General features: G+C 38.7%; 1 protein-coding gene across 6 annotated transcripts in view; it reads left to right on the top strand.

Moving 5' to 3' along the window:
• ADAMTS6 (ADAM metallopeptidase with thrombospondin type 1 motif 6) overlaps nt 1-12948 on the top strand; it is a 328488-nt gene that overhangs the window by 223924 nt on the left and 91616 nt on the right. For all 6 annotated transcript variants that reach the window (XR_012158888.1, XM_073344058.2, XM_073344059.2 and 3 more), the window contains one exon: nt 8210-8312. Coding sequence is in view for 5 of the 6 variants with exons in the window: in XM_073344058.2 (XP_073200159.1) it covers nt 8210-8312 (103 nt within the window). In the remaining variant the exon portion in view is untranslated. The remainder of the gene's footprint in view (nt 1-8209; nt 8313-12948) is intronic.

Raw genomic sequence — 12948 nt, 5'->3', positions numbered from 1 at the left:
GAAAAGGAGTACTTGTGGCACCTTAGAGCTCTTAGTCTCTGAAACTTGAAGACTTCTGTAATTCTTTTGTATGGTTCTGAAGCCTCCTCAATATCATCTCTGGAACCTTATGTGATTCTGGGTTATCTTCTTAATCCTTATATTATAGTTTTGCAGCTGAGTGGGAAGCAGTTCTCCCATCCTGTGAAAATGTTTATTATTTCAAAAAAATTTCTGTTCCACAGCAGGACAAAAATGAGCTCATATGAAATGTTTTATGAAAAAGAACAAGACTGACTCTGTAGTCCAGTGGTTAGGCCACTCATGTTAGATATGGGAGACCTAGCTAACTCTTTTAGAACTCTTGCATGCAAGTTATCCAGACCTGCTGATTTAAATATTTTTTATCCCCAGAAGACGTTTAACATGCGCCTTAGTTACTAGTGGACTTGAATGTATTTCATCATCCTCATGTAATATGAGTAAGTATCCTGCCTCTTTCCAAATACAGAACAAAAATATTTATTGAATATTTGAACACGTCTTCCCTTTCTACATCATCATTATTAATAATTTTACTACCTCCATCTAGCAATGAGCCTATCCAATTGCTACAATTTCTTTTGTTCCTAGTATGTTATTTAAAAACTCTTTAATGTCATAAGTGCTACCACCCATGGATTTTCCCCTGATACTTTTAGATTTCCTTATCAATTTTCTACACTTCAGAACTTCTCATTTATATTTATTGATCTCTGTTTCCCCTGCACTTGGTGTTCTAATGAATCCATGTGCAATAGTGTCAGGGCAGGGTCATGGACAGCCTGGCCTAAGGGTTAGCATCAGGCACAGGCTGAGGGGCCAGGAGCCAATTACTAACTATCAGGCTGGGTTAGCATGCCAGGAGATCAGACTCAAGAGACAAACTAGAGGGCAGGGATCAAGAGCCAGTTACCAAGAATGAGAATACCTGGAGGTCAAGACTGGGTGATGAAACCAGAAGACAGGAACCAGGATGCAGTTACCCAGAGTCAGGATACCAGGAGATCAGGATCATATAGCAGAAACAGGTAAATGCCAGACCAGCAGTGTATGGCAGGGTGAAGCTCAAGTTTTACAGACAAATTCCTTTTCCTCCTCTGGCTTAAATAGGGGCTACAACCCAGCCAAGAACCTTGGGGCTCTCCCAATCAGAGAGTAGTGTTTTTAGGGCAGTTGGGCTTCATGGACCTACTCCCACATGCCATCTGTGAGCTGCTGGGTGTAGGATGGGAGTGTGGTAATTCAGGACCCCCTTGGGCCTGCATTCAAGACCTGTAGGAGCTGACACATAAATGCCCAGATAATCTTTTAGTGCTGGACTTAACAGTGTACAAAGCACATATCTAATACTAATTTCCTGTCCTTTTTTGAATTTTAGTTTTAAAGGGAAAAACTACTGGCATTTTATGAGGGTAGCTAAAATTTTAGTCCAAGTTTGAATGATTACAACAATTTATATAATTACTTTTTGAAACATATATTACGTTTTATTACGCTGAGAGATAAATATAGTAATACCTGTCTTAAGTAAACGTTGGGAGAGACCAACAAAAATCCAGTGCTTAATGGAGGTTGTCATTAATAAAGGTGGAGCGGAATGTACTCAATACATTTGGGCATATTTTAGGGTGATTTCTTAAGACTAATTGTCATACACATTGTAAGGAGAGTGATCACTAGATAAGCTGTTACCATCAGGAGAGTGGGGTGGGGGGAGAGAAAACCTTTTGTAGTGGTAAACACCCATTTTTTCATGGTTTGTATGTATAAGAACATCTTCTGTATTTTCCACAGTTTGCATCCGATGAAGTGAGCTGTAGCTCACAAAAGCTTATGCTCAAATAAATTGGTTAGTCTCTAAGGTGCCACAAGTACTCCTTTTCTTTTTGTCTAACAAGAGTGTCCTACTGTGCAGATTTCACTATACTAACCCCTGTGTATTATGGTTTAACATGCCTTAATTGTATTGTGTGGCATGGATTTTTTCCCTTACTTCTTCTCTGTGCCTCTCTCTTTTCTACTCTGGTCCCATTCTCCCCGCACCTCCATTTAATTTGAAATCAGTGCCATTCAGCGCTTTTCAGCTTTCTTACACCCATTCTTTATTATCTGCCTGTTGTATCTTTGAGGAATTTGCTGACTGACTTTTGTTCCTCTTTCTCTCTTTTTACTTCTGGGTGCTGTAATGTCCCTGGTGACTCATCATCATAATCTTCTCATAACTATTTTTACTTTGCTTAATTCTTGATTTCATTCTTTCTGCCGTTTCTAACTCAGAGATGGATTGCATGTAGGCTTTTTCTAAATCCTTACTGTTTTCCATTTTTTACTTATATTTCTGATCATATTCTTCTTTCCTGATTTCTCCTTTTATACTTCTCTCTCTTTCTCTTAACTTTCTTCAGAGTCTCTTTCCTTTATCTTAATTCTTTTACACTTATGTTGCTTTTTCTCTGTCCTAATTTCCCTACCTCTTCATTTATTCAATATCCTGGCCATTTCATTTGTACTGACATCTTCAGTTGCACTTACATATTAAATCTGGAATTAATGTCTTTTACTTCTTTCACAGTGCAAATTCAGGCCCAACTTCAGTTTATTTTTGATCTTAGAATTCAGTCCACTGATATTCATTGGCTAGAATACCACTGGTAAAAAGTTTGGCATTCTTTAAGCTTTTATGTCTACATATCTTTATTGCTCTTTGCAGATAAATACTTTTTTACCAAACTTTTTATATCCAAATCTTGTATTTCATGGCATCTTTTCACCACATTAAAGTCTCAGTTTAAGGGATCAATGGGATGAAGTAGTCAGTCTTCATTAAATTCTCACCTTTTCTCACTGACACCTTCAGAAGTATGTGGTGTAATAAAGTAACTCTTTGCTATTCAGACTACAGTCTTCAGTACATCTAGAATATAAATCTAGTATCTGCATGGAAAGGCACAGTCCCTTTATTATTATTACTGTGATGATCTGTAATGTTAACTGGAAGTTGACAATCTCATTTAAAAATTTTTAATAGAATCCCCTTTTATCTCTACACCCGGTAAGATTTTTCAGGGGAATCTTCAGATGGAGAAAATGTTAAACAGTTTAAGTTTATGTCCTGAAAGATTCGTAGTTCAGTTCCGTTTTTCAATGTAAATGAAAGTAGAATTATTCTAATGATATTACTGTGAGTAGGATATAAGTTCATTCAGGCTTGCAGCAATTTAAGTTGCACTAGAACTATAATTCTGGTAATCAGTGTTACCCATTTGTTATATAGTAATTTCTTTAAGGTTTAAAAAAAAAATCGAAAATTGCTGAGACTTGCGAATTGTTTCAAGATTTATGATGGACCTTATTGCTAGTCAGTTTTTGAAAGGAGAAGAATGTTTGATTAATGTAAACATTAAGAGTCTACGAAACTGTCATCATTTATATGAAAAATTTGTTTGTACCCTTTCCTTTCTGTTGGCATTTTGTGTAGCGTCAGCATTCATTACTCCTCAAGTAATTTAAAAAAGTATTACTCCTTAAAGTTCCTAGTATCCATAAACAAAAAAAAGCTTTTTAAGACTTCATTTTTCATTCAGAAATGAAGTAATGCTTCTGCCCTTTCTTTTGACCATTTTCATTCTTTGAAATCAGCATACTCAACTCCTACGAGACATATTCCTTAAAGGCTTTCAGAACAATATTTGACTTTTCAATTGAGAAGACATCTGCTAATAGAAACATTGAGATCAGCAGAAAAGAGCTAATGAGTACTGGAAACAAAAAGGTGATAGAAAGAACACAGTAATCAGAAATATATTTCCTATCACCAACCATCTCAGTAACTGTTATAAAAATATACGTATTTCCCTAAGCCTCAGGACTTTTAATCAAAAATTCATTTATAAAGTGTTATGAGAAATGGAATCCATGTAACAATTCTTCCTAAAGCCTCACTTTAATAAAGATGAGGAGCAGCTGCACACTCTGGACATAAGAACAGCATTGGCTTTCTCCTTCAACTGGTCCAAAGAGTTCTGCTTGTTTTCACAGCTGTTTGTGGCAATCATGGACAGGATGAAAGAGCTGGGGGACAGGGTCTTGGAGCCGGAGCCCGGCCATGGCAAGAGCAACCTGGGCAGCTGTGGGGAGCCACGGACCCTCCACCTGCCCTGGGTGGGGGGCTCGGGGGATGGAGACACAGGATGGGGGCTGCTCTCACACACACCCCCACGGGCAGGTGGAGAGTCTGTGGCTCTACAGCTGTTGTCCTGGCTGGGGGAAGGGGGAGGAGCAGGGCCTCAGGGGGAAGAGTAGGGGCAGGGACAGGGGCAGGGCCCCTTTCAAAAAGTGAGAGGACCATGGCCCCTTGGCCCCTCCTCTTCTGGTGCCCCTGTATCTTGTGCTTTAGAGTACAGCAAGATGCAGGTGTCATATTGTCGATCAGTATCACTGAGTTTGAAGGCGAGCACCTAAAGACTCTAAATTCAGCCAACACCTATCAAGAGTATTTAAAAGGATTCAGCCTCAAAGCAGGATCCTGAGATGAGTCCCTTGACCTAGTTACATTCACTGACAGCAGGTTCCCATGTTGAAATAGACCCATTCATCTCTTCAAGCCTAGCAGATCTCTCTTACCACTTATTCTGAAGTGGTCTGCATCATCAAAGCAAAAGTCTTCAGTGTATATCGTGGCTTTGACACCTTTGTTATGTCAGTTCCTAAAGTCAATGTTATTGAGCTCTTACTCCTTTAGAAATCAGGCATTACAACTGCAGCTGTACCAAAAACTAGAAAACACACAAAGAGAGCAGAACTTCATTACACCACTATCAAAGACTGACTCTGGGCTTCTCTGTATTGTACTGAAGTCTCCAGATACCCTTCTCCAAGTGCAATATTTGGAGAACAACTCAGAGGTTTTAAGTGTGGCAGTATATGTGAGTAAATTACTCCAGTCATTCAGGTTTGTAACTGAGGTGTCCTCAGAGGTGACAGTATCATACGGGGAAGTTCTATGGCCTTTGTTAACTAGATGATCACAATGGTCTCTTCTGGCCTTAGAATCTGTGAATCTGTCAATCATTTATTCATGGTGCAGCTGTACTAATGTTGATGCAGGTCAGAGCTGAAGGAGCCCTGTTTGCATCCAGGTCAATACCCACTCTGTTTGTATCCAAGTCAATCCAGCACAGGTGATAACTGTAGAGTTGAAGCCAGTCTCTGTGTTTTGGTTGGGAAATCCTGTCAGAATGATATTTTAAAGAGTGGCAATTTTACTTACAAGTTTTTTCAATTTATCATTCATATAATTCTCTCTCACTTCCCCTCAAAGTTTGGGATTGTACTTTTCAGGTGATGTGTTTTTCTATCTTTAGAGATAAACCAGATATATGTATGTATACATATTACATTAAAAAAACCTGTTAAAATGACATCATTTAGGTTCCAAAGTCAAGCACACTAAAGTTTGGAAATGTCAGATTTACTGTTGCCCATGTATTCAGAATATGTCCTCTCCTGTATCCATCCTGTGCACAGAATAAGGCGGGGTCTGTGGGAAAAAGTAATATGTAAGGTAGTATCACAATGTATATGCAGAGGCAGAATTTTTTTTGTATGTAATTTCCTAAATAGTCTTTTAAGGAAAAAGGTAAAGAGAAATTCTATTATGCACAATTGTGACAACCTCTCAATCTTGAACAGGTTTTGAATCCTGAATGTTCAGCAACATAGCACGAACTTCTCTCACTTGAAAAGCAGGTCTAACTATGGGCATGTCTATACTTACAGCTGGATCGACACTACTGCGGTTGATGCAGCTGTGTCAATTTAGCAGGTCTGGTGAAGATCCGCTAAGTCGATGGCAGAGCACTCCCCTGTCAACTTCTGCACTCCAGCTCCCCAAGAAGAGTAAGATAAGTCGGCAGGAGAGTGTTTCCCATCAACACAACGCAGTGTAGACACCGCTGTAAGTCGTTCTAAGTTATGTCGACTTCAGTTCCGTAAGTTATGGAACTGAAGTAGCATAACTTAGGTTGGCTTACAGCTGTAGTGTAGACCAGCCCTCCATTAGCTGTCGCCAGGCAAAGGCTGTTAGCCTGGGGTGTGGGGTGGAGATAGGTCCAGATGCTGGGTCCTAGAGGTGATCAGTGGGTGTGAGGAGCCTAGCCTGACCCCCCCTTTCCCCTGTCCTAGGAATTAAAGGTGCCCTTCCTCCATGTGATACCCCCAGAAAAAAAAAAGAAAAAGGATAGGCTGCTTGGGCCATGTGTTGATTCCAGGAAGTTGTTGGGGGGAGTCAGGTCTCCCTACCTTTCTTTCTCCCACCTCTTGACGAGTTCTGGGGGATCTGACTTCATGTGGCATCTCCGGAGAGTGAGGAAATCAGCTTCTGGGTCCAGCTGCTGAGGCGGGGGGGATGTGGTGTTTACAGGATGTGATCCTGGCCCTGTTCCTGCTCCATGTATTGCCCTCAGAGAGGGGCATGTGCTGGGTCCTGATATGCGGGGAGTTCAGCCCAACTCTTTCTCCTCCTCACTGCTACAAATGTGCTGGCAGCTCCGGTACAGTGTCTGCTGCTGTTTTGGCAGCAGTGTGATCCCAGCCTTAGAATATTTGTTTATTATTCTGTCAGGCTGCCAGAATTTTCCTGAGGAAAGCTAGAGAAGACAAGTGCCAAATTTTAACAGTTAAACTCTCAGCAATGGCTGAATGGAGTTTCATAGGGCAAAGAGAAGGCACTGCTGTAGCCTGATGGTTGTGCCTCTGTGAATAGCAGAGGCTTGCTGCAAACAAAGATGTGGGATCTTCGCAAAGGAAAGATTGGAAGAGGTTGGAGGTGTAATTTACAAAGGAAACAGTGCAGAAATTACAGGGTAGTGCCATGTTCAGTATTTTATTGTACTTAAAAATATTTTTAAACTTGTAGGAAACTTCTTGCTTAGTTTCCAAGTCATGATTTTATGGCCTTTCTATGATAGGAACTTGAACTACAATATACTGAGAGTTATGGTGATTATGTAAATATTTGCATAGTGCAGTAAGTTTTACCATACTTGTTTATGTAACCCCTTTCACAATGAATTCATCTCAGATTTCTGAACACCACAAACTGGCTTAGAAATACAGGTAGACCAGTAAAAATATCAGAAATGAACTCTGAGGCTGCTCATAAAAATCAGTAATGTTTATTAACAGTTAAAAATTTCTGTCAAAAAAGTTCTTCTGTTCTAGCATAAAGACAATATTCTTAATCTGTTTCAAATGTTTTAATTTACCTTGTAGTTTTGTAGTTGCAGAATTGCAGAAGATAAATTATCCTAGACTATGCTATTTTACACAGATTTCAGAAAAGATCATCTTGCAATGTTAAATTCAGAGGTTAGCAATAAGTTGACTTTGTTATTTTAAACCTAAACGTTGCATAGACAAAAAAGTGTAAGTAATAGCAGTGAATTATATTGTTCCTGTAATTCTTCCTTGGAGAAAACACAGTCTTCTACATCACCAACAGTGCCCTAGATGAGAAAGCTATTTAATACATGTCTGGGCTCAGTAATTGATTGTGAGAAGTTAGTAGGTTAAATGTAAATAGTGATTCCAAATTCTTTAAATTTGGAAGGTGCTTAGAATTGGGACTAAACCTTGTCCAGTCTCATTCTTAGACCTAAAATGTTTTTTGTCAAAGCTAGTCAGTGAACAATAGTAGGTCTTCAAACTGCAATTGAGTGTTATGTGATGTTACAAATCTGATGTTACAAATGTGATGTTACAAATCTGTTTCTTGATCCCTTAAATGCATACCTAAGAACAGCTATGGCAACTGAGCCTGAATCTGTCACCAAAAAGATTTTGTGTTTTAGTTTCTTCAGTTGGTTTTTGTGTGTGTTTATAAGGAGATACCTGATGGATTGATTGCAAAGTGAACCGTGACATGATTCTGAGTGTAAAGTTATATGGAAACTGTTGTAACGCTTAACTTTGTTTAAGTTAGTTCGTGCCTGCCTAAGATTACAAAATAGACACTTCATTCTGAATACCAGTTGTAAAACAATAAAGCAAGTGTCAGAATCAGAGCCACAAAATAAAGCAGTGAGCTAACATAATGTAGTTTAATACCATTTTATTTGTAAGTAATATAACCACGTCCTTTTTATATTAATGTTAATGTCTAATACATTTTTATTTTAATTTTCTTTAGCCGTGTCCTTCAGGGTCCCGTGATTTTAGAGAAAAACAGTGTGCAGACTTCGACAATATGCCCTTCCGGGGAAAGTATTATAACTGGAAGCCCTACACTGGAGGTAATGTGTAGCTTGGCAGAGATATAAATGTGACATCTCTGACAACACTCAGTTGACTAATCTTGAACTTCGATTTTTCAGTAGCCATCTGTTGACCCATTAATTAAAAATACAAAATTCACTAAAGGGCATATCAATGGAAGGGCCATATTGGGGTGTTGACATAATGAATGTGTGACAGGGGATGCTATGCAAGAAAAATGCACCACTTCATAATGTAAAGCCTTTCCCCATCAACTCCCTTAGCAGCAGTATGCAGATACTGGACATGGGTGGATGATCCACTACTACACTTGGACACTGTAGTGAGGTGTACAGTATGAAAGTCCCAATAGAGTTCCCCTACCTGGAACTCCACCATCCTGGATGGTGTGCGCGTACATAAGAGCCATTGAGCTACAACAGCTTCCATTGTGTGGGAAAGGACAGCTTTGTTCCCCTGAGCATCTGTACTGTGCTCAGCATAGCTATTTGTGCCAGATTTTTTTTTCCACTTTGGGACAGATTTGTTAGATTTAGTTTATGCCAGCTGCGTGCCTATCATCACGCTGATCAGTTAGCTTGTATATTGTATGCCTTTCCCCTACAAACTAAAAGATCAAAGCAGACAAAAGGTAAGCTCTTTAGGACAAGGAGTGTCTCTTCCTATGTGTTTGTACAGGATCTGGTACACTGGGCCTCAATCCTGATTGGGAGTTGTGGATGCTACAGAATGTAATATAGATAAATTAATAGACTAATTTGCAAATAAATTACACTAATTCCATTGGGAGAATGCCAGGATTACTCAAAGCTAAGCTGAAGATATATATAAATAATATATTTTTTACATCCCAAGACCTAATTTCAAGCCTCTAAGTGTGTATCTCTGAGCCTTAAGAGCTGATGCTATTACTAAAACCAAATTCAGAGCAGTGAGCTGTGGTACCTACACTGCTTTACATGTTAACTGTTGCAGTAGAAACACAATCATGGATGCCTCTACTCTGCAGTTTCAGCTTCTTGTGGCAGTTAGCAACTGACATAAGTTAAAGAAGTCCTCAGCTGCTCTAATTTACTTCATGGGACCAGCCCTGCACAGAGTGGCCCCATGACTGGCAGAATGCAAAGATGAGCTTTGCATCTTCTTCTCTCCTGACTTGTGCTGTTTGTTCTTCAGCCATAGTCAAGGATCTGTCCCACCGTTTCTTTCTTTTCCTCTTTTTTGCTCCTTAGAAGAAAAGCAGAGATGGAGAAGGATGGTCTTTTGATTTAGATATAGGGCTAGTTGTCAGTAAACAGGGGTCCTTACTTTATGCCGACTTTCCCACACTTCCTGTCCCTAATCTTGAAGCTATCCTTGGGCCGGTGAAGCTCTGGCACAGATTAGAGCAGCATCTGGGCTGCTTCAATTTCTGTTTGATTGCCAGTAACTCCCTGACCTACCTCCTTCATCCAGTCACCACCCTTCCCCCCCCCCCCCCCGCCAACTTTATGCTTTCAACAGTTTAGCTAGCTTTGCAGTCATTTTGGCTTCTAAAGTGACACCGGATCTGGCCCTCCATTGTTGACTCTAAGGGACAGAGATCTTGTCTAAGGATTTGCTTTATAAAAATTCTGTTCTCAGTTACTCCAGATTACATTGGCATGCTGAGAGGAGAATTTCACTCAATTAGGATACAGGCAGTATATTCATGATGTATTCTGGAGTTATGATAATGTATAAACATTATTTGATTTCAGCTTTGACTATTATATACCCTTAATAATGCCTTAACTATCTAGTGAAAATCCTTGCTGGCTTTAAAGAATGTGATACAATTGTCACGTTAAGAATTGGATTTAATTTTTTTCAAGCTTAAGCATGTATAATGTTTTTTCTGCTTCTACATTTTCATCATCTTATAGGCATGATAGTGTAGCTTTGCCCATACTTGAACCAAACACTGAATGACAGGATTAGGGCAGGGTGCAGATTTTGGTTTTATCTTGTAGCTAATTCAGTCTTCCTTTATACAGGAGGTGGGTTTTTAAAAAAAAACAAACAAAAAACCAGAATGTCTGGTTAAACAATATTTTTCTATTTGATCTCAAGTTTAGCAAATCTTCAGCAGAACTTCCCTGTCTAGGAAGTTAATTGTCTGATTTTTCCTATAATCCTACTCAGATTATAAAGGCAGATGAGACCACTGTGATCATCTAGTTTTATCTCCTGGATAATGTTGGCCATAAAACTTCCCTGAATTAATTCTCATTTGAACTAGGGTATGTCTTTGTAGAAAAATATACAATCTTGATTTAAAAATTTCTAGAGATTAAGAACACACCATAACCCTCAATAAATTGCTCTGCTGTTTAATTACCCTCACTGTTAAAAAAATGACAGGTTTCAGAGGAACAGCCGTGTTAGTCTGTATTCGCAAAAAGAAAAGGAGTACTTGTGGCACCTTAGAGACTCATGCTCAAATAAATTGGTTAGTCTCTAAGGTGCCACAAGTACTCCTTTTCTTTTTGTTAAAAAAATGTCACCTTATTTCTAGTCTAAATGTGTCCAGCTTGAGCTTCCAGCCACTGGTTCTTGTCCACTAGATTAAAGAACCCTCTTATCACATTTTTGTTTCCTAGGTAAGTACTGATATACTAGTCAAATCACCCTTTAACCTTCTCTTTGTAGAGACAGAGTTAAGGAGCTCAATTTATTTAGCTCTATCAAGGAATGTAGTTATTCAATCCAATCTGTTAGTCATTCTCTGAAGCCTCCCCTATTTCTTAATATCCTTGTATTGTGGACACCACAACTGGACACAGAATTCTAGTAGCAGTCACACCAGTGCCAAGTGTGTTATATTACCCATCCCCCAAGTCTTTTTCAGGTCACTGCTTTCCAAAATAGAGTCCCCCCCATAATAGAGCCTAAAATCTTGGTTCTTAACTATGACTTTACATTTAGCCATTTTGAAAGGCATATTGTCTGCTTGTGCCCAGAGTACTAAGTAATCCGGTTCTCTCTGTCTTAGTGACCTGTTCTTTTCTTTATTTACCACTTTTCCAGTCTGTCTCATCTGCCAACTGTTTCAGTACCTCTTCAACTGAGAATCAGTTGGAGTACGGCTGTCAAGTGATAAACAAAAATTAATCGCGATTAATCATGCTGTTAATAAGAGAATACCATTTAAATATTTTTGGATGTTTTCTACATTTTCAAATATATTTATTTCAATTACAACACAGAATACAAAGTGTACAGTGCTCACTTTATTTTTTTACTACAAATATTTGCACTGTAAAAAAGAAATAGTATTTCAATTCACCTCATACAAGTACTGTAGTGCAACCTCTTGATCATGAAAGCTGAACTTATAAATGTAGAATTATGTACAAAAAAAACTGCACTCAAAACCAAAACAATGTAAAACTTTAGCGCTCACAAGTCTACTCAGGCCTACTTTTTGTTCAGCCAATCACTCAGACAAAACAGGTGTGTTTACATTTGCAGAAGATAATGCTGCCCGCTTCTAATTCACATCACCTGAATGTGAGAATAGGCATTCACATGGCACTGTTGTAGCTAATGTCACAAGATATTTATGTGCCAGATGTGTTAAAGATTCATATGTCCCTTCATGCTTCAACTACCATTCCAGAGGACGTGTCCATGCTGATGACGGGTTCTGCTCGATAATGATCCAAAGCAGTGTGGATCAACGACTGTGCATTTTCATCATCTAAGTCAGATGCCATCACCAGAAGGTTGATTTTCTTTTTTGGTGGTTTGGGTTCTGTAGTTTCTGCATCAGAGTGTTGCTCTTCTAAGACTTCTGAAAGCACACTCCACACCTCATCCCTCTCGGATTTTGGAAGGCACTTCAGATTTTTAAACCTTGGGTTGAATACTGTAACTATCTTTAGAAATCTCACACTGTTACTTTTTGTTTTTTTAAAATCTACAGTGAAAGTGTTCTCAAAACCAAGAACATATGCTGGGTCATCATCCATGACTGCTATAAAACAAGAAATATATGGCAGAAGGCAGGTAAAACACAGAGCCAGAGACATAGAATTCTCTCCCAAATTCAGTCACAAGTTTAATTAACGCATTTTTTTTTAAAACGAGCGTCATCAGCATGGAAGCATGTCTTCTGGCGTGGTGGCCGAAGCATGGAAGGGACATAGAAATGTTTTAGCATACCTGGCATACCTTGCAACACCGGCTACAAAAGTGCCATGCGAACGCCTGTTCTCAGTTTCAAGTGACATTGTAAATAAGAAGCAGGCAGCATTACCTCCAGCAAATGTAAATAGAACTTGTTTGTCTTAGCGATTGGCTAAACAAGAAGTAGGACTGAGTAGACTTGTAGGCTCTAAAGTTTTATGTTTGTTTTGTTTCAGTGCAGTTATGTAACAAAAAAAAATTCTACGTTTGTAAGTTGCACTTTCACGATAAAGAGATTGCACTTCAGTACTTGTATAAGGTGCAATCGAAAAATACTATTTCTTTTGTTTATCATTTTACAGTGCAAATATTTGTAATGAAAAATATAAAGTAAGCACTGTACACTTTGTGTGTTATAATTGAAATCAATGTATTTGAAAATGTAGAAAAACATCCAAAAAAATTTATAATAAATATTAATTGCTATTCTATTATTGTTTAACA

The sequence above is a fragment of the Lepidochelys kempii genome, chromosome 5 (assembly GCF_965140285.1).
Source record: "Lepidochelys kempii isolate rLepKem1 chromosome 5, rLepKem1.hap1, whole genome shotgun sequence".
In the NCBI taxonomy this organism is placed as follows: domain Eukaryota; kingdom Metazoa; phylum Chordata; order Testudines; family Cheloniidae; genus Lepidochelys; species Lepidochelys kempii.
Note: the sequence above shows the minus strand (reverse complement) of the source record. Positions and strands in the feature narration are given on the sequence as shown.